Source organism: Mytilus californianus, unplaced genomic scaffold (genome assembly GCF_021869535.1).
Source record: "Mytilus californianus isolate M0D057914Y unplaced genomic scaffold, xbMytCali1.0.p SCAF_2, whole genome shotgun sequence".
Taxonomy (NCBI): domain Eukaryota; kingdom Metazoa; phylum Mollusca; class Bivalvia; order Mytilida; family Mytilidae; genus Mytilus; species Mytilus californianus.
The window spans coordinates 6,597,613-6,620,533 of NW_026262668.1; the positions used below are offsets into that span (position 1 = coordinate 6,597,613).

General features: G+C 33.3%; 1 protein-coding gene across 1 annotated transcript; it reads left to right on the plus strand.

Annotated features, from left to right (window-relative positions):
- The first annotated feature begins 398 nt into the window (after positions 1-398).
- LOC127729180 (outer dynein arm-docking complex subunit 3-like) lies at positions 399-21,306 on the plus strand. The gene is made up of 13 exons (XM_052236870.1): positions 399-492; positions 682-803; positions 2,225-2,302; positions 2,696-2,860; positions 3,692-3,796; positions 6,330-6,452; positions 6,632-6,754; positions 7,231-7,264; positions 15,031-15,143; positions 16,154-16,314; positions 17,782-17,944; positions 18,827-18,964; positions 21,063-21,306. Exons 1-13 carry the CDS (start codon positions 399-401, stop codon positions 21,276-21,278), a joined length of 1,635 nt encoding a protein of 544 aa, XP_052092830.1. The 3' UTR covers positions 21,279-21,306.
- The last annotated feature ends 1,615 nt before the right edge of the window (positions 21,307-22,921 follow it).

A 22,921-nucleotide genomic window follows, 5' to 3' on the forward strand; every position in this document is an offset into this window, starting at 1 on the left:
AACTAATATCAATCAGTACTCATCCAATATCCAATGGATTTAGTGTAAAGACGTCATTAACAGCCAGAGGCAATAATTTGTTTCAGAAAATGACAAATAAAGAGTTGAAATTACATTACAAATATCTTTTCAATTTACGTTAGTATAAGTAAAACATGTTTGACTTTCTTTTACATAGGGGTCCTTGCTCTCTTTAGGGTTGAGATTCATTTATGGTTATGGTTAGGTCAGAGTTGTTCAAGGTTGGTTTTAGGGAAAGGGTTAGTGTACGAATAATTATAGGGTTAAGGGATCAAGTGGAGTATCAAGACATAATTTATACTTTAACTGATCACTGCAAAATAAATTAACTATATCAGTCAAAGCTGTGGACTGCTTTAATTTTCTTTTCAGTAGCGATGCCGAGACCGGATATCAGGAATTCTGTGGTTATGTCTGCGTGGACTCAACAGGAGCAGATAGACGAACTTCGTGGAAAACTCCATCTAAAAGGTAACTTTGATCCTTCGCCAGAAATTAAACTAGTATTTCAAATTTATTTCAAATATATAAGAAGGTAAAGATTATAAAAGAAGAAAATGTGTGTAAGTTTTAAGAGTCAATTTCTTTGAAAACTGGTATCCGTGTACCTTATAAATTTAAAAATGCAAACTAGAAATCATAATGTCCTTTTCATTTCAGAAAGAGATGCGCGTGCGTTTTTTGAAAGCTCTGAAGAGAGGAAAATCTTAAATGAACGATTAATTGCAAAACTTAGAGCAGAAAATAAGAAGAAGCGTGTAACTATTGCGAAGAGTATAAATGTAAGTTAAAATGAAAAAAAAGCATACATTAGTAAATCAAAACAATCAGTAATAGAGAAATTGTAAAATACACAAAATAAAACAGATCCAAAGCCCCTTTCAAAAATAGAAACATTAAAAAGGCCGGGAATTTGTCTGGAACAAATTTATCATTTTACAAAGGCAACATGAATATAAATTAAAGCAGGTATGGAACACATATCCATTAGACAGAGACTTTAACAACAAAAGCTTACACCCCAGCCCCCCACCCTCCAAAAAAGAACAATAATAAAAAAAAAAAGATTACAAATAAATCTTTATTGCAAAATTACACCCATAAGGGTCAAGAAATACAAACAAACAATGATGCAAATAAATACAATACAATGCAATACAATACAATACAATAGAGCATATTTTACGGAAGAGTTCAATTTACAAATTTATGTACAAAACACTATTATAAACTTGTCTGACATGGGTCTGACCCCCTCAGTTCTAAAGACTGCTTAATGAAGACTCCAAAATGACAAACAAGTTCAGGGGTGGGTTTAAGAATGTGTTTTAGTTTATTAAATGCATCAAGATATTGAAATAATGGTACATAGTCTTTTAGATAAGCAAAAACAAAAAAATGAACGCAATGCTATGTTAATGTCACAATACAAAAAGAAATGAAATTCGTCATCTAGAACTCCACATTTTTTACATAATCTTTGTGCTCTTGGAATGTTTCTGTATCTATTTCAGTTCCTTAGATATATTATATGTTAATCAATTAAATCAAAATTAATCATATTATGTACTTTGTTTAACCTATTTTTAATTTACTTTTATATTATGTTTATAAATTATATTGTAATTATTCTACTCATTTTGGGCGCCGTGATTGTTTGTTTGTCACCAAATTCAATGCCTAGGGAATGATCACTAAGTATACATTTTGAGAGTAACTACCTATGTATAAAATTATTGCAAATTAAATATTCCTCAGACTGACAATTAATTTTTAATTTCTCATTAAGACAAAGTTTGGATGAGGAATCTTTGAAAGTTTATTTAAAGTATAGTTTTTTTCATATTCCTCTGAAACAAACTTTTTAATATTACGTTTTAACACTTTTTTGATTGTTTAAAAGGTACATTAATATTTGAGTGATTTTCTGGGTTTACTTTCATATCTTTAAAAAATTTATCTGCAAATGAGTACCAAGAATAATTTCCTGAGGAACAACAACAACAACAACAATAAAATAAACAAAAGAAAAAGTAAAATCTGAATGACCAAGCTTTCTTACCAAATGCTAGTTAATGTTTTCATTAGACGATTTTTGTTTGTGTATCTTTCTTTTTTCAATTGCCATTGGTAGTCTTTTTCTGGTATAGTCAGTCGCACGTGGTCAGTCGTAACAACGGAAACTATACATATGTGTTTGCAGGGCGATGAAAAAGTTATACAGTCTGTATTCCAAAATCGGAAAGAAGAACTTCTTTCGATGCAGCGATATACCGTCGAGGTAACTATATAGCTGTTAAAACAAGAAAGAAAAAGCCTAAACTCACATGAATATAGGCATATATATTGAATTATTGCACTACTCGAAAGTAATTAAGTTGAAAAAGTATTTGAAATTTGGCACGCTTGTCGCATCACTACTTTTGAAAACTAAAGTAAGTAGCATCTATATTTTGATAAGTCCGTTTTATGCAATGTATAATATATTTTTTTCTTTTTCTATCCCTCTCCGTTTAAAATTTGTTATTTTTTAATCTTGCAATCATTTTTTCAAATGATCTCCAGAAAACTAACGTAGTGTATTAAAAAAAATATATATAAATACAAACAAAAGAACCCCAATTAAGGTTTTAAGTTCAAGAAAATATGATGAATCGTCTATGTCGTATTCCAGGGTGCTGTAAAAACGATGGATCAGAAAGTGTGTGAGGCTAGTAAACGGCGTAATACCATCAAACATGAGGCAGACATAAAAAGAGATCGACTAAAGGAACTGCAATCTACTCTTAGGCAGATGAGGCTTGTTAATACACAAGATTTTGATCTAGAAAGAAAACAGGTGAATTTATACCAGTGTTTGTTTTTACCAAATATGGAATTAGGAACATACAGATATAAATGAGTCACAGCAATCTGTCAAGTACGACAAAACCAAAAATGGACAAAGCATGCGACTTGGAGTAAAAAACATGATTTATTTATAATATTCTCTTATATAGTAATCAGATATCAAGTCAGGGTGAAGTGAAAGATTTTGATCCAATACAATACCAAATTACACGTTCCTTCTTCCTCATGCTTTATATGGTTAATCAACATGAAACACGAAAAAAAAAAGTTAAGAGTATCTAGATCATAACTTTTATTGCGACACATCAAACATACACCTTAAGTCTTTTTCGACCTTAGGTCACATATTCGGCAATAAAGATTTCAAATGTCAGAGGCAATTGAAGGTCACGTAATACTGACCAATCAACTTGTTCCTTACTCTTTGCTTATACTTATACGATTCTCAAGAACATAGCATTAGTTTCAAGAGCAGAGATTAAATAATAATCCGAGATTAATGTTTAGGTTTAATATTTAGAATTTCCTAAACCTTTATACACGAAAAACACATTAATCGATTGATTTTCAAGAACGGATTTATTGCTTGATGTCTAGTGCTATAGTCGAGTCCATAACAATTTAACAATAAATCCAGAATGCAGGTTCTGCAAAGTTGTCCGAGCATACTAGAAAAAAAAACCAACTCTAACATACGTGGCGTTAAGAAGTGAATTTCTGCTTTCGACGTCCTTGTATTCTGCAGTAGTATGATAATTGCTTTTTTTTGTTGGTTTTGGATTAAAAATCATTTTTGAAATTAGTCATCGTGTCATTTCAGGTTATAAGACGATTACAGAATGAGATGGATAAAGCTGGTATTAAATATGAGGCCGCCAGAAATATAACGAGGAGGTACGAGGAAATAATGACACACATGCAAGAGGTAATTTGAACGTTATGCTGATTCAATGATTTTTTTTGTCAAATTCTTCGTGAAATTCGACTAAGCTCCGAATCGTCCAAAAAAGTCTTGATCAACATTTTATAATTATAATTGACGTAGCTAATATTATGATACTTTTTTTTAGAAATCTGGAATAAGAAAATTGAGTTCATAATTAGATATAAGAAGATGTGGTATGAGTGCCAATGAGACAACTCTCCATCCAAGTCAAAATTTATAAAAGTAAACCATTAGTTCATATTATGGTTTTAACTATATGAAGCACGTTTCAATCATCAAACAAATTTCTACACCAATCAAAAAAAAAACATCGACAAATCTTTCATTGCTTTAGTCATTTAGACGCTATTTTTTCTGTTGGTTTTATAAAAGGCCATTTCTTTTTTTTCCTGTGACTTCATTTTTCAACAGTTTTAGAGGCAAATAAGAAAATTCCAATTTGTGACTCTTACTTATACTTTTCACACAGCTAAAACGGCAACTCAAGCATGAGTTTTATTGCCGTACGGGAGAAATCGTCCAGGTGACCATATACCCATACTCCAATCAACCTTTATCTTTCCCGATTTCTGCACCCAAGCCATCTTCTCGTTTCATAAACTAAAGGACTATGGGTAATTTCATAATTCGTACTCCAACATGAAAATAAAGTCAATTCGTTTTCTATTCGTTTGATGTGTTTGAACTTTTGAATTTACCGATTATGTCTGTTTGTTTTGCTCACACATTGTTGTCAATATAGTGGAATTCTATGCAAATGTCATACAAGTGAGAGGTTTAGCTAGAGCTCTATAAAACCAAGTTTAATCCACCATTTTCTACACAAGGAAATGCCTGTACCAAGTCAGGAATATGACAGTTGTTTTCCAGTCGTTTGATGTGTTTGAGCTTTTGATTTTGCCATTTGATAAAGGGTTTCCGTTTTGAATTATCCTTGAAGTTCGGCATTTTTGTTATTTTACTTTTCACGTCAATGTTTTCCATTGTTAATGACGTTTTTGTCTCGCCTGCGATAAAATCTCCCAGAATGCTAGACATAGGGATTATACTATCCGGCGGCGGCGACGTAAACTATTTGTACAAAGCTTTATATTTCGGAAAGTAGACGACCTGGATGCTTCATACCGTGTATGCAGATACTTTATGTTACGAAGTTTCCGTCTGTCATATGTCCATTGTCCTTGACATCTTTTTCATGGCTCAGTTACGTAATTTTTTTTTGTCATGTGAATTCCGCATTCATCATGAGTAATATGATAGCTTTATTTGATATATGGATTCCTTGTAATGTCTTCATGTCAGTCAGACAGGGTTCACCCGTTCTCGACCTCATTTCACGGATCAGTGATCAAGGTTAAAATTACGTCTTCAGGTCCATTTCTCAATTACTATAAAAAGTAAGTCAACTATATCGCTGTGTTGAAGATCCATTGGTAGCCGTGTGCTGTTTTCTATTCTTTGATCGGGTTGTTGTATCTTTGACGCATTCCCCGTTTCTATGCTCAATTTTATATGTGGTGTATATTGAATGATTGTGAGGAGTACATGTCAGTCTGGCAGATTTCATCTGAAATTGACCTCAATTTTATCGTTTATTGGTCAGTGTTAAGTTTTTGTATTTTGGTTTGTTTTTAAAATACTATAAGCCATATCAACTATTTTTGGTGTATGGAATGATTGTAAGGTGTAAATGTATGTCCGGCAGGAATCATTTGTCCTTGACATCAATTTAATGGTTCATTGGTCAATGTCAATTTTCTGTGGTTTGGTCTTCTTCTCAGATACTATAATGATAGGTTAACTAAACTGATTACCAACTTATTTTCGCGGATAATTTATTTCGCGTGTAGCCATGCTCAGCCAACTTTACGGTGATTTAACTTCGCCGCGGTTTTCGAAATTTCTTGATGTATTGATATAAGGAAAGACCCATGTGTTATATATTCGCAACATTTTATATTCGCGTTATTTTCCACTGTGAAAGTTGCGAGAATAAATCGCTCGCGAAAATTAGTTGGTTAATAGTATTTGGTGTATGGAATGATTGTAAATTTTACATGTCTGTGTGGCAAGGTTCATTTTCATGGTTAATTGGTCAATAACAAGTTTTCCTGGTTAAGTCTGTTTCTCAGATAAAATAATCGATAGGTCAACTTGATTTGGTGCATGTAATGATTGTAAGGTGTACATGTCTGTCTGACATGTTTTATTTGACCTCGACCTAATTGTCATCGATCATTGGTAAGTTTATGTGATACTTGTAGTAGAAACCTTTATTTTTAAAACTTTCAAGGGGTCTTTCAACATCAAATCAATCATGGTTATGTTAAAGCAGGCGAGAAATTTCAGCGTATGTTCTCTTGTTATCAAATCCCAACGTTTGGAGTATGCTTTTGAAAATATTACCCAGAATGCATTAGATTTCTGAAAAAGACGAACTTTTGCAGGATTTTCTGTTGCGATTCTATAATAAAACCGATTGCTAACTTGAGGTTTTGTGCTTTTCTTTTAGGAATGTAGATTGTATCCAGCTAGACTAAACGTACTGGAGGAAATCTTTCGTGATGCTAGCACAGAATTAGATGTACTCAAACTAATGAACGAGAAGGCAGTTAAAAGTAGCGATGACACCAGAGTAAGTTACAGTGCAAAAGCACTAGTGAATATAGAATTAAAAAAAACATACATGCGAGAGGGATACATTTTTAAAGAGTTCACACGACAATTCGCCATCGTGCTAGTTTATTTGAAATTAGCTCTATATATATAGGTTCATCGTAGACTTTCTTTAATTGTTCATCTAACATTTTACAGAGAGACTTAATGAAAATGGAGAGAGAAATGTATCAAGCAAGAAGAGCGCGAGATCAACAGCTTAATGTTACCAAAAAGGAGGTGGAGAGACGTAAGGAGCCTACTGACAGAACAGAAAGAAGGGTGAGTATAACTCGAAGAATGTAATCAATCATTTACAATCTGGTAAGGAGTGAACAGGGTGCTTTAACCTTTTGGAGCACCAGAGGTCACATCCGGTTTTAATTAGGAGTTTGTTCAAGTCTATTTTTTGTTTTGAGTTCTTGTTTCATTTTCGTTCATTTTTTTTTCTGTCAGTTTGATCACTGCTGACCATTTCAAAACTTCTCTACGGACAACAATAGATTAAAAGACCATACATTTATAGGAACAAGCGGCTTGGAATTATCAAGATATCACAATGTTCAAAATTATAAAATATATTTTAATTTTGAACAATATTATGCAAAACAAATAAATACCAAGAAGAAGAGTTGGTAAATCGAAAAAAAACTGAAATGAATGAAAAAAACGATGCGAAGTAAGCAAATGCTTAATGTAAGGAAGGGATAGGTGAGAATTTAGATATATCTATATACCACAAATATGTTTATTTACAGGCAAAGGTTGCGTACGTTACAGATACTGCAGGTGGTAAGTTTTGTATGTTCTTGTCTTACGTTCTTACCTGTTTAATTATTTTATGTTATTTATTTATTCTAGGCTATTAATGTCGTCTGTGGCTTGTCTGTTCTTCAACTTTTCACATTTTTTAAGATGATCTTCTCTGAAACTACTAGGGGACAAGATACATATATTTATTGGTCCTTGAGTAGATTACCTTAGCTGTATTTTACAAAACCTTTGGAATTTTGGGTCCTCAATGCTCTTCAACTTCGTACTTTATTTTACTTTTTTTTTAAACTTTTTTGATTCGATCGTCACTGATGAGTCTTTTGTATACGAAACACGCGTCTGGCGTACAAAATTTTAATCCTTGTATCTATGTTGAGTTTATTCATGTTATCACAAACTTTCATTTCTGGTCACCAGCGCTTACATCCCAGCTCCTTTGTTCTACCAGGGGTGATCTGAGCCGGATCATCCCTACCAGACCACCCTAGCTTGCGTTTCTTTGTTCTGCATGCTTTCCTTTGTTCTGTATGCTTTCCTTTGTTCTGTAACATTTTGGCGGGAATGTCAAATCCACAATACAACTAAGAAATATTCTCATGGAAAAAACTAACTATCAAAATTTATGTAGATAAAATCCAGTGTCTATGCTGGGAATCGAACTCAAGACCTTAAGCATATAGACCTACGATTCATAGCGCTACACTAGGACGACTGGATGAAAACTCTCAGTTAATTTAGCATATTTAAACATTGTATCCGGGGCTCATAAAGGGTATATACTATATAGTAATATCACTGTGCTTAAACGGCTGTGGGTAACTTAAGTTACCCACAGCCCAAGATGGTGGTCTCTAAACTCGTTGATATATAATTGATACAAAATCTACTTTTTGCGACGTTTTTCATGCACTATGTAAATATTTATAGGATTCTTGAATAAAGAAATCACTTATTACCATATCAGTCGGTTAAAGAGCTCTTAAGAGCTCATGTTCCTTGTTATTATGTATATATGCAACCCGACTTTAAATAAAGATTACTTACTTAAAAAAATAAAGACTACTTACTTACATAAATTTGTTAATTTTGAGTTCATTTTAGCGCAAGGCCAACTTTAAAAAATGCATAAGATGTCCGTAACTTTATGGTCAAAACTAATCAGACGGTCCGTAACTTTATTTTCGAATGTGGGTAACTTTTGTTTTCTAAATTGTAAGATTGATAATTTCAACAATTAAAGGACAATAAACACTATCAAATCCCGTATTTATTACATAGTTTTATACTTTTACGATATACGTCAAAATACGAAGAGAAAAGAGAACATAGCTGTAAAAAACCAGACCCGAGTTTTACGGATTTACCGTTGTTTTTTTCCAATTTATTCCCGATTTTCGGATAATATGTTGATAGATTAATCCAGTAAACCTGGTTAGCAGCATCCAAAGTATACTTTGCAGAGTGTTTACATAAAACAAGATCTGATGGTACGGCGAAATTTATCTTCTGGCTTTATAGATTGTTCACTGTTTGAGTCCTTGGCACTTTAGCCGCGGGCAAAATTGATACCTTTTCCTTTAAATAATTTCCGAATTGTTAGCCAAAAAAGTATGGTATCCACTATACCTAGTGTTATGAAAAAAAAATGCCAACATCTTAAAGTAAATGGAAGCCAAGTTGTTGAACAGGTGTCCGTTTATAACAGCAATTAAGGTAGATTTAAAATCTTCTAAACGTTTCATTGATCTCAGGGATTCAATAACACTTGCTATCAAAGCGTAAGTATCTTCTTCAGGGGTCTGGACAGCTCCGTCTATGTATTTCCGCTCAGGATTGACATCTGAACTTGTTCTCTTAAAGATGATTTTCGTATATTCACTTTTAATGTATGGTTTAAAGCCTTGAGTAATTTGATCTGAACTTTGTGATATCTCCAGTGGGAAGTGGTGAGATTTATAAGCTGCATGTCCTGATTTTTCGTCCAAAACTTGTTTCCTTATGCTAAATTTTGAAGTTCCATTGTGTTGGCTGATTGAGTGATACACATGGTATCTATGTCACTAGATAAACTAACACATGTAATTTAAAAGAAAAATCTAGTTAATTAGCTGGGTACAATACCAGAAATCATGGAAATCACAAAAGAATTATATCATACTAGAAATCTACTTTATTTCTGATTATATATTCGATGCAATTTCTATAATATGTTTAATTATTACATCCATGAATATCGATTCTTTGAAAGTTACAGCTGGGACTATTATACTATAATATATTATGTCCCAGGTTACGGACATCATGTTAAAGTTACGGACATCCTGTTAAAGTTACGGACATTTCTATTGGTATAATGAAAAAAGTTACGGACATCCCGTTAAAGTTACGGACATCGCGTTAAAGTTACGGACATCCCTATTGGTATAATGAAAAAAGTTACGGACAAGTTGTTTTCAACTTACGGACATCCTAAGTGTTTTCGAAAATCCTAATGTGATCGTTTATTTCGCAGTATTTAATCATCTTTTATGTTTAGGTGTTTCCCTAAAAGATTGATACAACTTTTTAATTACTGAACATTTGTGTTGTTTTCAATGGTTTTTTTATATAATCTAGAACAGCTGGGATGTAAAATAGTAATCCCATTCGGACTTGGTGTGTCAGTGTAAGATCACCCTCCGGCCTCCGGCCGTCGGGATGATCTTGCACATGGAATAACTATTACGGAAACATTATGATCAAATCCTTTTAGGAAGGATGATTGGGCGACATCAATTTCATAGAATGATTATAATTCAGGAACTTGTAAAACAGTTAATTGTTTTAGGTTATTTAGGTTAAGTGGATCGGATACATGTATGAACATAAACACGTCAAAATGCGAACAACTTGACATGTACATGTATGCCAAAATTTCATTGTTGAATGATGACAATTAGCAATTGGTAAAAATTAAGGTTAAATTTAGATTTAACAATGGTAGTTTGATGCAAAGTGGATATGATATGAACATCATAAATAAATCAAATATAACCTTTAATATGTATGTCAGAATTGTTGTATAAAAACACCTTTAACTTCATTGTGATTAATCAGAATTTGTAAAAATTAGAAGAATATCCCATGTCTCATAACAAAGAAAAAACAACAGAATAGTTTTTGGAAATTCGAAATATTTAAACTGTATTAAGAAATAAATAATTCGTGTGGACTATAAGAAGACAGAAGATACCAAGGAGACAAAACAACTAGTCGATGAAAACCAGGAATTACCATGACCAAAAACGACAAACACCAGTCTACAAAACGCTACACAGAAAACTAACTATGTAAAGGGGCATAACTCTACAACGGTAAACGTGACGGAATAGTCAAAACTAAATACGGAGCAATATGAACCCAACCAATAACAGTTAATGATCTCAGGTGCTTTGGGAGGATAATGATCTCAGGTGCTCTGGGAGGATTATGATCGCAGGTGCTCTGGGAGGATAATGATCTCAGGTGCTCTGAGAGGATAATTATCTCTGGTGCTCTGGGAGGATAATGATCTCAGGTGCTCTGGGAGGATAATGATCTCAGTTGCTCTTTGAGGATAATTATCTCAGGGCCCTCGGTCATGCAACTTTACTCAGTACTCCGAGTACAAAAGTTGTGCTCGAAACATCAAATCCAGTATTTTGATTGGTTGAATTCGGAGTCTGAGTATGATAATCATGCTCAAAATGTTTATGACTGCAAGGCCAGTTGCTCTAGGAGGATGAGGAAATTATGCTCCACTAGTGGCACCCGTCATGTTTCTCATCGCAAGTAAACATTCGGTGATGAGTCGCAAACGGTGATGTCACAAACGGGGAAAAAGGGGCGGGATTGTAGCTAGGACGATTGGAACATATCCACAAATATTCCGCCATAACGGTTAATCAAATCATAATGACGTCTTTTAAACTTTAAAACGGATGTATCCAACTTTACCATTGGGAAATCATGATTATGATATGATACATTATCTCTGGAATATTATATCAACGGGGAGAAATATACTCTTATATGAAGGCGCTGTAGGAATGTTGCTACATAGAAATGGAAAGTTTACAATGAGAAAAGTGCAATAATCTTTTGTCGTCTAAGTTAAAGCTGCTAATAATATTATTATTGTTTGACGTAAATTTTACATTGAGGTTCTGAAAAAAGAAATCACCAATTCACCAACATTCCAACTGACTCCATTTTCAGAAAACGACATCTGTAACAAACATAAACTTTTAGCTACCGCTTTACAAACAGAACCAAATACAATGAAAATCCCAACTATGTATTGGCTTCCGAAGCTACACAAAACACCTTACAAATATAGATTCATTTCGTCTTCAAGCCATTGTTCCACTACTAAATTGTCTATTCTTCTTACCGGTACACTTGGTACAATCAAAAATCTGATAATAAATTGTTCAAATAAGGCCTTCGAAAATAGTGGAATTAATTACTTTTGGAGTGTCAAGAACTCGTTGGAAGTACTTGATAAATTGCATCCATATATTGGTGATTTTGAATCTGTTCAAAGTTTTGATTTCTCTACCCTATATACCACATTGCATCACTTTCTCATTAAGAAAAAATTCACACACCTAATTAAATGGGCATTTAAAAAGTCAGAATGTGAATATATATGTTCAAACTCTTTTAGGTCATTTTTTAGTAGCAATAAACAAAAAAAACTATGTCAATTGGACATGCTTTGATACTATATATGCCCTTGAATTTTTACTAGATAACATTTTTGTTCGCTTTGGAGATTCCGTATATCGTCAGGTTATCGGAGTTCCAATGGGGACTAACTGTGCACCACTTATTGCGGACCTTTTTTGTATTGCTATGAGTTACAATTTATGACAAAAATCAGCAAAGACCCTTTGAAACAACATCTGATACACAAATTTAATAATACTTTTAGATATTTGGATGATATTTTGGCTCTCAATAATGACGACTTCAGTATGTATACTAAAGAAATTTATCCTGTTGAACTTACTTTAAATAAAGCTAATACTAACAATGACCACTGCCCTTTCCTCGATCTTGATATCTATATCATTAACGGAAAGCTTAATACTAAAATATATGATAAAAGAGGTGATTTTTCATTTCCTATCGTTAATTATCCATTTTTAGATGGTGACGTTCCCTTGTCACCATCTTACGGTGTTTATATATCTCAACTTGTACGATTCGCTCGTGTATGTTACAATGTTTTAGATTTTAACGAGAGAAATTTATGTATTACTGAAAAATTATTACACCAGGGTTTTCGATATCACAAACTAGTCAAAACATTTACTAAATTTTATCATCGGTATAAGGACATCATTCGTAAATATAGCTCAACATGCAGACTTCTTATACGTTCAGGTATTTCACATCCAATTTTTTATGGAAATATTCTTTATAAAGCACAAAAATGTCAGTATTCACCTCTGAAGCTAACAAAACCTTTAAATAGACTTATTAAGAAGGGATATAGTTACGATACTGTTGTCAGGTCATTAAAGATTGCATATTTTGGCGTTAATATTGATTCACTTATAGGGTCTTTGCATCGGCACTAAACACATTTATTTAAAAACCAGTTGTTGGCATGACACGGGTTATGTTCTTCTCATATATGTTATGATGGTATGATACTAAACCCCTAACGGGAAGGATTGTGCCTGATATTCATATGATGAAGACATAATCTTTCTATCAGTTTAATTGAAGTCTGGAGCTGGCATGTCAGTTAACTGCTAGTAGTCTGTTGTTATTTATGTTTTATTGTCATTTTGTTTATTTTCTTTGGTTACATCTTCTGACATCAGACTCGGACTTCTCTTGAACTGAATTTTAATGTGCGTATTGTTATGCGTTTACTTTTCTACATTGGCTAGAGGTATAGGGGGAGGGTTGAGATCTCATAAACATGTTTAACCCCGCCGCATTTTTGCGCCTGTCCCAAGTCAGGAGCCTCTAGCCTTTGTCAGTCTTGTATTATTTTTAATTTTAGTTTCTTGTGTACAATTTGGAGTTTAGTATGGCGTTCATTATCACTGAACTAGTATATATATTTGTTTAGGGGCCAGCTGAAGGACGCCTCCGGGTGCGGGAATTTCTCGCTGCATTGAAGACCTGTTGGTGACCTTCTGCTGTTGTCTGTTCTATGGTCGGGTTGTTGTCTCTTTGACACATTCCCCATTTCCATTCTCAATTTTAAGTTTTCAATTTTACCTCATTCTCAGTTTCTAGAAGTAAGTCTCGATATGAAACAAACTTAATTTAATATGTAGGTTGCTAAGAAAAATTGTCATTTACTTACTGCATTTCTTTTGAAGAGAAAACTTATAACAATATTTGAGCAGTAGACTTCGATTTTGAAATGCTAGTATCAACATTTACTACTGAGACACCCTCCCCCTCCAACGAAAAAAAAACCCCAAAAACAATCAAACAAACAAAAAACAAAACAAAACAAAACAAACAATTAAACAAATAAATAAAAGCGCCACAAAACACAACATACAACAAACAAACAAATCAAACAAAAACAATATTATACCCCCGCCGTAGCGGAGGGGGCATTAAGTTTTACCCTTGTCCGTCTGTACATCCGTCCGTCCGTACGTCCCGAAATTGGTTTCCGTTCTCAAACTTTAGTTTGCCTCCACCAAATGTTATGAAACTTATACACAATGAACAAGTTTGAATTTTGGTGGCGTCACTTTTACCGTTGTAGAGTTATGCCCCTTTACAAATGAAAAAAATACTGAATTTTTCGTTTCCGTTCTCTTACTTTGGTTTGCCTCAACCAAATTGTATGGAACTTATACACAATGCTTATTATCACAAAACACAGATCGAGATTGAATTTCGGTGGCGTTACTCATACCATTCTAGAGTTTTGCCCTTTACAAATGGAAAACTTGCTGAATTTTTCGTTTCCGTTCTCTGACTTTAGTTTGCCTCAACCAGACGTTATGAATCTTACACACAATTCTTTTTAGCACAAAACAGAGATCAAGTTTGAATTTTGGTGGCGTCACTTTTACCGTTCTAAAGTTATGCCCCTTTACAAATGGAAAAATTGCTGAATTTTTCGTTTCCGTTCTCTAACTTAAGTTTGCCTCAACAAAATGTTATAAAACTTATACACAATGCTTATTGCCACAAAACTCAGATCAAATACGAATTTGGGTAGCGTCACTTTTTAACGTTCTTGAGTTATGTCCCTTTATAACGTTATATGCAAGCGGGAGCATCATCTGTGTCCCATGGACACATTCCCCATTTATTTCTAATATATAACTGTTTCAAACACTAAAGTTTGATTTCATATTTGAGGATATTATAAGTATCCCTGTTAAAGTCTTCTTTTTCCATTGAATTCTTCTTGTTTTGTTCTTTAAGATTGTGAAGTCAAATTTGACATTACTTCCGTGTATTTTCATATTGAATGATTACTGACACATGTAATGACAAATGAAGGATTTTTGTGTAATTGTAATAAACGTAATAAAAAAGAATTACATTACTTTTCGATTACTGTCAATTACATGCTTCAAAATTATAAAAATAATAAAGTAAGTTGAACACAATGATGTTGCTCAACGTATTTATAGTGAAAATTCAGAACTTTTTACAAAAACAGCATGTAAAAACGTTGTTTCCAAATGATATGTTCACAGTTGTTTTCTAGATTGACGCTCTTATCAAAAAGCGAAATATTATTGATCCTGTGTTTATTTTTCTGACAGATACAAAGGCAATCAAATTACAACAAGAGAAGGAGGATCGTCAGGAGAAGATACTAACCTTAGAAGATGCATTTGAAAAGATAAAATCAGCCATCCACGTGTCTAATATGGATGTAAGTTTTTTTTAATTATTTTGCTTGCAAACAGATATGATATGATAATTTGGATGTAACACGTCTTCTGACAGGCGGAAAATTTTTTGTCTCAGCTCATAGACATAATTTTGTCATGTGACCGTGACGTCATCAACGTTTTTTCATGATTTACTCCATAAAAATGGAATTTAGAATTAAATTATAAGGACTTACTGTAAAAAAATCTTTTTTTGTCTATTTGAAATAACCTGAAAAATGTGGTGCACACTTTTAAATAACACGCTACGCGGGTTATTCAGTGTGCACCACATTTTTGATGTTATATCTTCATAGACAGAAAAAATATTACAGTCATTCCTTGAATCTAACACTAGTATCAAGTACGAGCAAACTGTGCACTTTTTGAATTATTTGTTTTCGCAAACACTCACAAAATTTTGAGACAAGCGAAACTACAGGAGTTCAAGACAATACCCTCGTAAGCCACTTAAGCATGAGGAAAGCTGAAATGTCAAAAGTACTCAATTTTCATTAAAAAAATCTACACACGCATGTTCTTAAAATTGGGTTGGAGAGCGGATTGAAAATTGCATCGGTGCTTATCAGACCCTTAGCACTGGTAAAAATGCAGTAATTTTTCTGTTAATATGGGGTCGTAAAGGGGTTATATGAACGGATGAATATAAAAAAAGTCATATTCCAGGATGAAAAGAAAATAATATGTAAGCTTATTGGTGCCTTTTTAATGAGATATTTGCACGATACACAGCAAGTAAAAGCGGATAAAAGCGTGGCTCAAAATTACTGGTTTACCACTGTCCTAACAATGTCTAATCGTAAACCCGGTGCTAGCAACCATCTTTAATTTGTTCGACATGCTAATGATTTCATTTTATAGGTACGAATATAACTATAGACTTTGCTTCTTACCTTCAACTACTGCATATTCTAGTTATGCTTTAAGATGTAATTTTCAGTATTTTCAGTATCACTTTAACTTTTTATCATCTTCATCTCTTTATTTTCAGGATATAGTATTCCGAGTAACTAATCAAGATAATACACGTCACCGAATTTTACAACAAGAACAAGAGAAATTAGATGCAAAAGAGAGATTAATGGAAGAAAAAACTTCTTTACGAGTAATTTTTGAGGATCTCAAATTTACAAGTCAGCGGCAGATAGCTAAGTAAGCTTTCATATATAGTACTATCCGTAGAGTATGGAAAGTCGTGTGTGTTAAACTGATGCTACTGGATTAACACTTGTAGAAAGGTTGATTTCGACGGATGTTTCTACTGGGTCTGACATACTGGTCCTACCGGAACACCAGGGTTCCCTCCCACAATCTTGGTGATGTTCGCATTCTCAATCTTAATTCCTGCGTTCAGTGTTTTGTTGACTGTTGTTTGTCTGTTCGTTTTCTAAAATGTCTTTCTATTTCCGACGTATGGTTTTCTATTCTAAAATGTCTTTCTATTTCCGACGTATGGTTTTCTATTCTAAAATGTCATTCTATTTCCGACGTATGGTTTTCTATTCTAAAATGTCTTTCTATTTCCGACGTATGGTTTTCTATTCTAAAATGTCTTTCTATTTCCGACGTATGGTTTTCTATTCTAAAAGTCATTCTATTTCTGACGTATGGTTTTCTATTCTAAAATGTCTTTCTATTTCCGACGTATGGTTTTCTATTCTAAAATGTCTTTCTATTTCCGACGTATGGTTTTCTATTCTAAAATGTCTTTCTATTTCCGACGTATGGTTTTCTATTCTAAAATGTCATTCTATTTCCGACGTATGGTTTTCTATTCTAAAATGTCTTTCTATTTCCGACGTATGGTTTCCTATTCTAAAATGTCTTTCTATTTCCGACGTATGGTTTCGGTAACGATATCGTCTTCCTCTTTTGCACATCTAACTTAATGCTGATTAACTTTACTACAATCTAATTTAAATATAGTACTCTGATTTCTTTATAAGAGCTCTTATGGAGATAACGAAATCAGAGTACTATATTTTATTGCAGTTTATTCTTTGAACAAGTTTTTGGTGGAAACCAAGTTAACTTTCATAGGGACAACCAGGCTTTAAAATCTTCAGTTTCGTACAATATATAATCATTTTATTTTTTAAAAATTGTACAAATGTGTTATAGAACATAACACTCTTACTTGAAGCCCGTATGTTGACCGCTAGATGTCTATCGTATTGATGGGTCACTGTCTCGTGTATGTGTTTCAGAAATCCTTGCATCTCAGAAATGTTCGTCTCGTATGATTAAGACTCGGCGAGTTACACATTTGTATACTATAATAACTATAGAAGGACAATCGTATTCTTCCCGAGCGTCTGATATTCTCTTCTAGTGTCTGGTATCCTTTCCGAGCGTCTGAATCCCGGTTTTTATTTTAGTCCCTTTTAACCAAGCCTGACTTTTCAGGTCATCTGTTTATTTTTCCGTGCCCTTGTAAAATATAAACTATTTTCTTGCCTTTTTATCCCATTATATATTCCAATGAGTTTGCATTGAAACACATTCCTTTCATTACTACTAGTAATTAAGTTCCTACTTGCATTTTAAGGATTCAGTATCGGGCACTCGAGTTTTGTATATATATTTTATATATAACTATCTGTTGATATCTACATTTAGAGGAAGAAAAATGGTCGAAGATGTACAAGAATATGTTAAAAAGGAAGAGACGTCAAGAGACGATTGTCTGTCTGAAATGGCTGTCAACGACAAGCTTCTTCTCGATCTACAATCTGGTATCGCTACGTTGTATGAGAAACTTAAAGAAATCAGGCTGAAACCGGTAAGTACAAATAAAAAGATCACGCATATATAAATGATTATTACTGTTCATTTCTTTTTCGGGACATTTTGCATAATTGTTTTTGAAATTCTTCCTACTCAGCCCAGCCTTTAAAATGGGTGTCAAGAAGAGTCTTAGAGCCATATCATACCATCTTTAACTTTAACGGTACCATCAAAAACGAAGCCTTTAAACGCTAGAATTGAGATATTTCACAGAATTGGATTTTAAAAATTGGTGGCGTCAGTCTTAGAATGATGTTTGTAAATTGGCTAAGTGGTCTAAGTAGTTCATCTACGGAGATCAATTGCCGGGTGAGTTTGAACCCCGCTGGTGGCGAAGTTTGGTTCGACTCTGGCCTTAATTAGTAAGGATTTTCAGTTTTCAGGTCAAAGGTCGGGCACTCGGACTTCCTGAACCAATGAAAAAATGGCCTTCATGGTATAGCCAAGGTTGCTGAAAGTGGGGTTATAAAAAGACCAACAATGTTTGTAAATAACTTATTATTTCTGCTGACGCATTACTAGTAAAAAGGATTTGGTTTCTAGACAGTAACAGTGTATTACCCCCTTGGTTCGAAATCTAATACTAGTATTGATTTTGAAAATTTTCTTGACTGAATAAAAAAGAAATATGCTGCATTTAAGACCATTTCCTGGATTGGCCTTTGTCAAGAGTATTAAATAAAGTTTGGAAATCCATTTTATTTTAAGAACATGAGAAGTCATTATCGAAAGGACACACACATTGACAACATTGCTTGTGTGAGTTGAAATCTCAGTTTGTATTAAAACATATAACCAACTGAGAATTAAACAAAATGACATGACAATGGTACTCGTATGAGTCAACTAAAATAACGTGGCTTTACTTCAATTTTAGCCTTACCACAATTTTTCGAAATCCGATCCAGTAGAAGATCTTGCTAATTGTCAAAGAAAGCTAGAGGTATTGCTTACAGGGTTAGGACTGTGGAAGAAAACACCTGAGTTGTCTCCCGTGAATTTAAATGAACACAAGGTAAGATGGGAACTGAACCTTATCATTATTCAACATTCTATTTGAATGATGAAAAACAAACATGGTTTTGATCAGAATTCCTTTTCATTTTAACACCTTTTGAAATGCTTAATTTGGGTTCTACATCCAGGGTTAACCATTTTAAAACCACATATACCGAGGAAGAAATTTAAAGAAAATTAAAGACAGGTTGCACGTTGGGTTTAAATTAACATAAAATATTTTACAAAATGATAAAAAGCACTGTTTTCTATATTAAATATATGAATTTAGAAATTTAAATGCCTTCAATTGATATGCAGGCTGAATTTAAAACTTAATATGTATCTGATCGTTTTGAAATTACCATATTATTCGTATATATCTTTTATCGGTATCATTGCACAAACCTTTAAATCTTTACTAGTATATTTTCAACGAATAAATACCTGTCTCAACACGAATTTAATACTCACTAATGTTTTCAAGCTCAGTAGACCGATGGGTCATGAGCGTATTTTCTATCCTTTAAATGTATTTTTCGAAGTAATTTTACTTTGATTACTATTTATTGACCAGTAAAGCACTCATGGGGACATATACAATAGTAAAGTTGCAACCGTTTTAGAAATGCTAGAAAAATAAAAGGAGAATGTGTTCGAGGACACGAATGCCCCCGCTCAAGCTTTGAAAATGGAACGGACGGACTGTTTGCTGGTACTGGCTGACAAAGACGGTTGTCGACAAGAGACGTTGTTTCATGCTGGAAACTTTTGAAAATATGAAGAAGAAAAAATAAATTTATGAACTACACTTCAAATACAGACCAGGTATAAATGAAAGATATCGAGTGAATTTAAATACAGGCAAAATGTTGTTTACTTAGAACCGATTAATAGCGGCGCATGATTGTTTGGATAATAATATTATATCCTACTGGAAGTATTTCGAAGATTAGAAAACAAAGAACAGTAAAAGCAAAGTCAGACGACAATACCAAGTTAGACATTAGAAATCGTGTTCAGTCTCTTATGCTTAACCTAGTTACAATCGACTGGAGGGTGCCTGCAATTTCCTTTTATATTCTGCTGGCATTGGTTTTTTTCAACAGCTAAGGTATAAATTTATTTCAAAATGTAAAAAGATGGTGCAACAACGTTGTGTTTATGTTTGGAAAAAAAATGGGTTGTGTAAGATTGGTATATCAGTCCATACATGAAGGAACCATCTGGAAGTTAAGTAACAGAATGGTGACAAATGCAGAATCAAAACCGGAAAAGTACTAGTACCGGATATATCAGATTAATTACTGAAAGTGTTCAAGAAGGTGACTGACATTTCCGGTCTATTTTTCCTAACGGGGTTTGAATTATTTTTTTTTGCTATGGTAATTCCAAAAGAATAAAAAGAATCCTAACTTTACAAGAAAAGGGCCATTATGTGTTCTCGCTGATGCCTTTTGGGAGACCAATACAGGTTCCACTGTAGAGTAGTAAGAAATCAAAGGCAACAAATGAAAGTAAGACGAAACAAGTGGTAAATAGAGATTGTAGTTAGAACCAGGGCGGTATGCATGGACAAGATCTTATGAAGTAGTTGCAAAGTTATCTCAGCAAATCATTTCTTGTTAGATATTGATCGAATATTGCAGCTTTGGTACCATTCCGACAACCAATATTTGACCATTTAAACAACCAATATTTGACCATTCAGACACCCAATATTTGCGAAGGAAATACTATTTTTTCACTGTACCTATAAAAAATGTTAAAATAAAAGTACCGAACTCCAAGGTAAATTCAAAAAGGGGAAGTCACCAAAACTGACAAAACAAAACGATCGACTATATTAACCATCAACTACAAGAAATAGGTAGGAAATCTTTATAGTGTACGAGAAAATAGTTGTTATTTCTCATAAACATAACATAATGAACACTAGCGCGATACTTGGTTCCAAAGGTTTAATTGTTTGACATCATTTCACATCAGCAATGGTACAGAAGGCATGAATGGCAAGCAAGGTGTACATTGTCATATCACCACCAAGATGGTTTTTTTTTTTATAAAAAAAATATTCCTAATTTACAAAACTGTTATATATAATATTTTCTTTGTAGCTTCACACATATCTAGAAAACAAACTTCCGCCTGATAATATCCGGATCCGGTTAGAGACAGATGACGGAAGTGACATCGATGATTTCCATTTCGATCACGATCAAGATAATGATGGTCTGCTGTCTAGAGATGACATTAAACGTCAGGGGATGGAGTTCCTAAATACGAAACTCAAACCCAAGAAGAAGAAAGGAAGAAAAGTCAGAACAAAATAGATTTGAAGAAAACAAATGTACACAAATAAATAACATCAAATTGTTTCTGTAGTTATGAGGAGATCTCCATTTTTAGATCTATCCTGAAGGATACATGCATCTAAATTTGCGATCTTTTGCAAGCGCATTGAGCATAAAAAACGCATCTGAATATCATATTAATTTGAATATTTGAGCTTTTGGTTTTGCCATTTGACAAAGGACTTTCCGTTTTGAATTTTCCTAGGAGTTTGATATTTTTGTTATTTTAATTTTTTCAAAGAAAAGATAGAAAATATAATCCGATGAAAAATGGTTATAAATGTATAGGATGCACATAAATACTGCCATCTGATGAAATAATGATACATAAAACTTTTTTTACTAATCTAAGCATTTTTTGCCTATTACAATCATGTCAGTAGCGTTAAAATTAATCCTTAACTGCCTTTTCTCCCTCCAATTTAAGCATTGTTATCAATACAACAGAAACCATAAATTGACTCATCATATGAATCATTGTCCTTAAATGACGATCTTGGCCTATTATTTTGAAAACTTACAGATACTAATAGACAGGAACGTCAAAGATTTTCACTTCTAAAACAACTGAAACAATTGACTTCAAATTGACACGACTCATACACAGCATGTGCGAAATATTTAACGACCTCTCAACCAACATTGACAACTTGCAAAATATAAAACACAGATTTTTTTTCAAGAAATCACTTTTGCATATTGGATTGGGATATTTACGGAATGATCCATGGATGGTCTTTTACTAATTGTAAGTTTCTTGTGCCAATCCAAATAGCCATTTAAAACCAAGGAGCACAGTTTAACACGGATCCCTATCAATATGACATAGACACAGCTTAAAAACAATTAAAATACCCGTATCATACATTTAAACAAAACTGAAACACTGGATACAAGGGTGGTCCTCATTTAACATAAAACCCTATCAAAAAATACATATATTCTCAGAAACCATCTCAAACTTTCAACCCAAAATTTGAACAAATCCTAAACAAATATGCATTTGTTGATGCTGTACTGAAATTATAAATGGCCAACACACTGGAACATAATAGAACCCTATACATAAAATACATACAAAAAGCTCCTTCTCATAGTTAATGTCTCACATATTAAAACCAAATCATGCACACACGAACCTATGGTGTTCCTCTAGCAATTGTGAGTTTTGGTTTCAACTTGAAATAAGATTGCCACTGCCGTGGATCACAATTTGATATAGAACCTTTTGAGAAAAAAAACATAAATACAAACAGCATTTTCTCCAAGTTGTGAACAAAGTTAATACTATATCGGTGAACACTATACTAACTATACATTGTATTCATTATGTGTTAATACCTGTTAGCCCTTCTCGAAAGGAGAACGCATATAGGAGATCGTAACTCCATATTATTACGGGGATCATGTATTTTTTATCCTGCCAAATATTGTATGAGAGTCACAATGATATTTATACAAATCCAAGTGAGACGGACCGAATTTTTAAGGATGATTTGCCCTTTCGGAATAATTTGATTATGAAATCTGAAAGCTGAAAATATTATATACATGTATAGGAGCTATTAAATCGACCAAGGAGGAGGAAGGCAGACCATAATTCCCCCCACTTTTTATTATAA

What these genes read in the sequence shown, in the direction of transcription:
- LOC127729180 (XM_052236870.1), top strand. Translation starts at nt 399, where the DNA reads ATGCCGAGACCGGATATCAGGAATTCTGTGGTTATGTCTGCGTGGACT. An exon ending in TCCACGTGTCTAATATGGAT is followed by an intron (nt 15,144 to 16,153) that starts GTAAGTTTTTTT and finishes CTTTATTTTCAG; the next exon opens with GATATAGTATTCCGAGTAAC. An exon ending in AAGAAATCAGGCTGAAACCG is followed by an intron (nt 17,945 to 18,826) that starts GTAAGTACAAAT and finishes CTTCAATTTTAG; the next exon opens with CCTTACCACAATTTTTCGAA.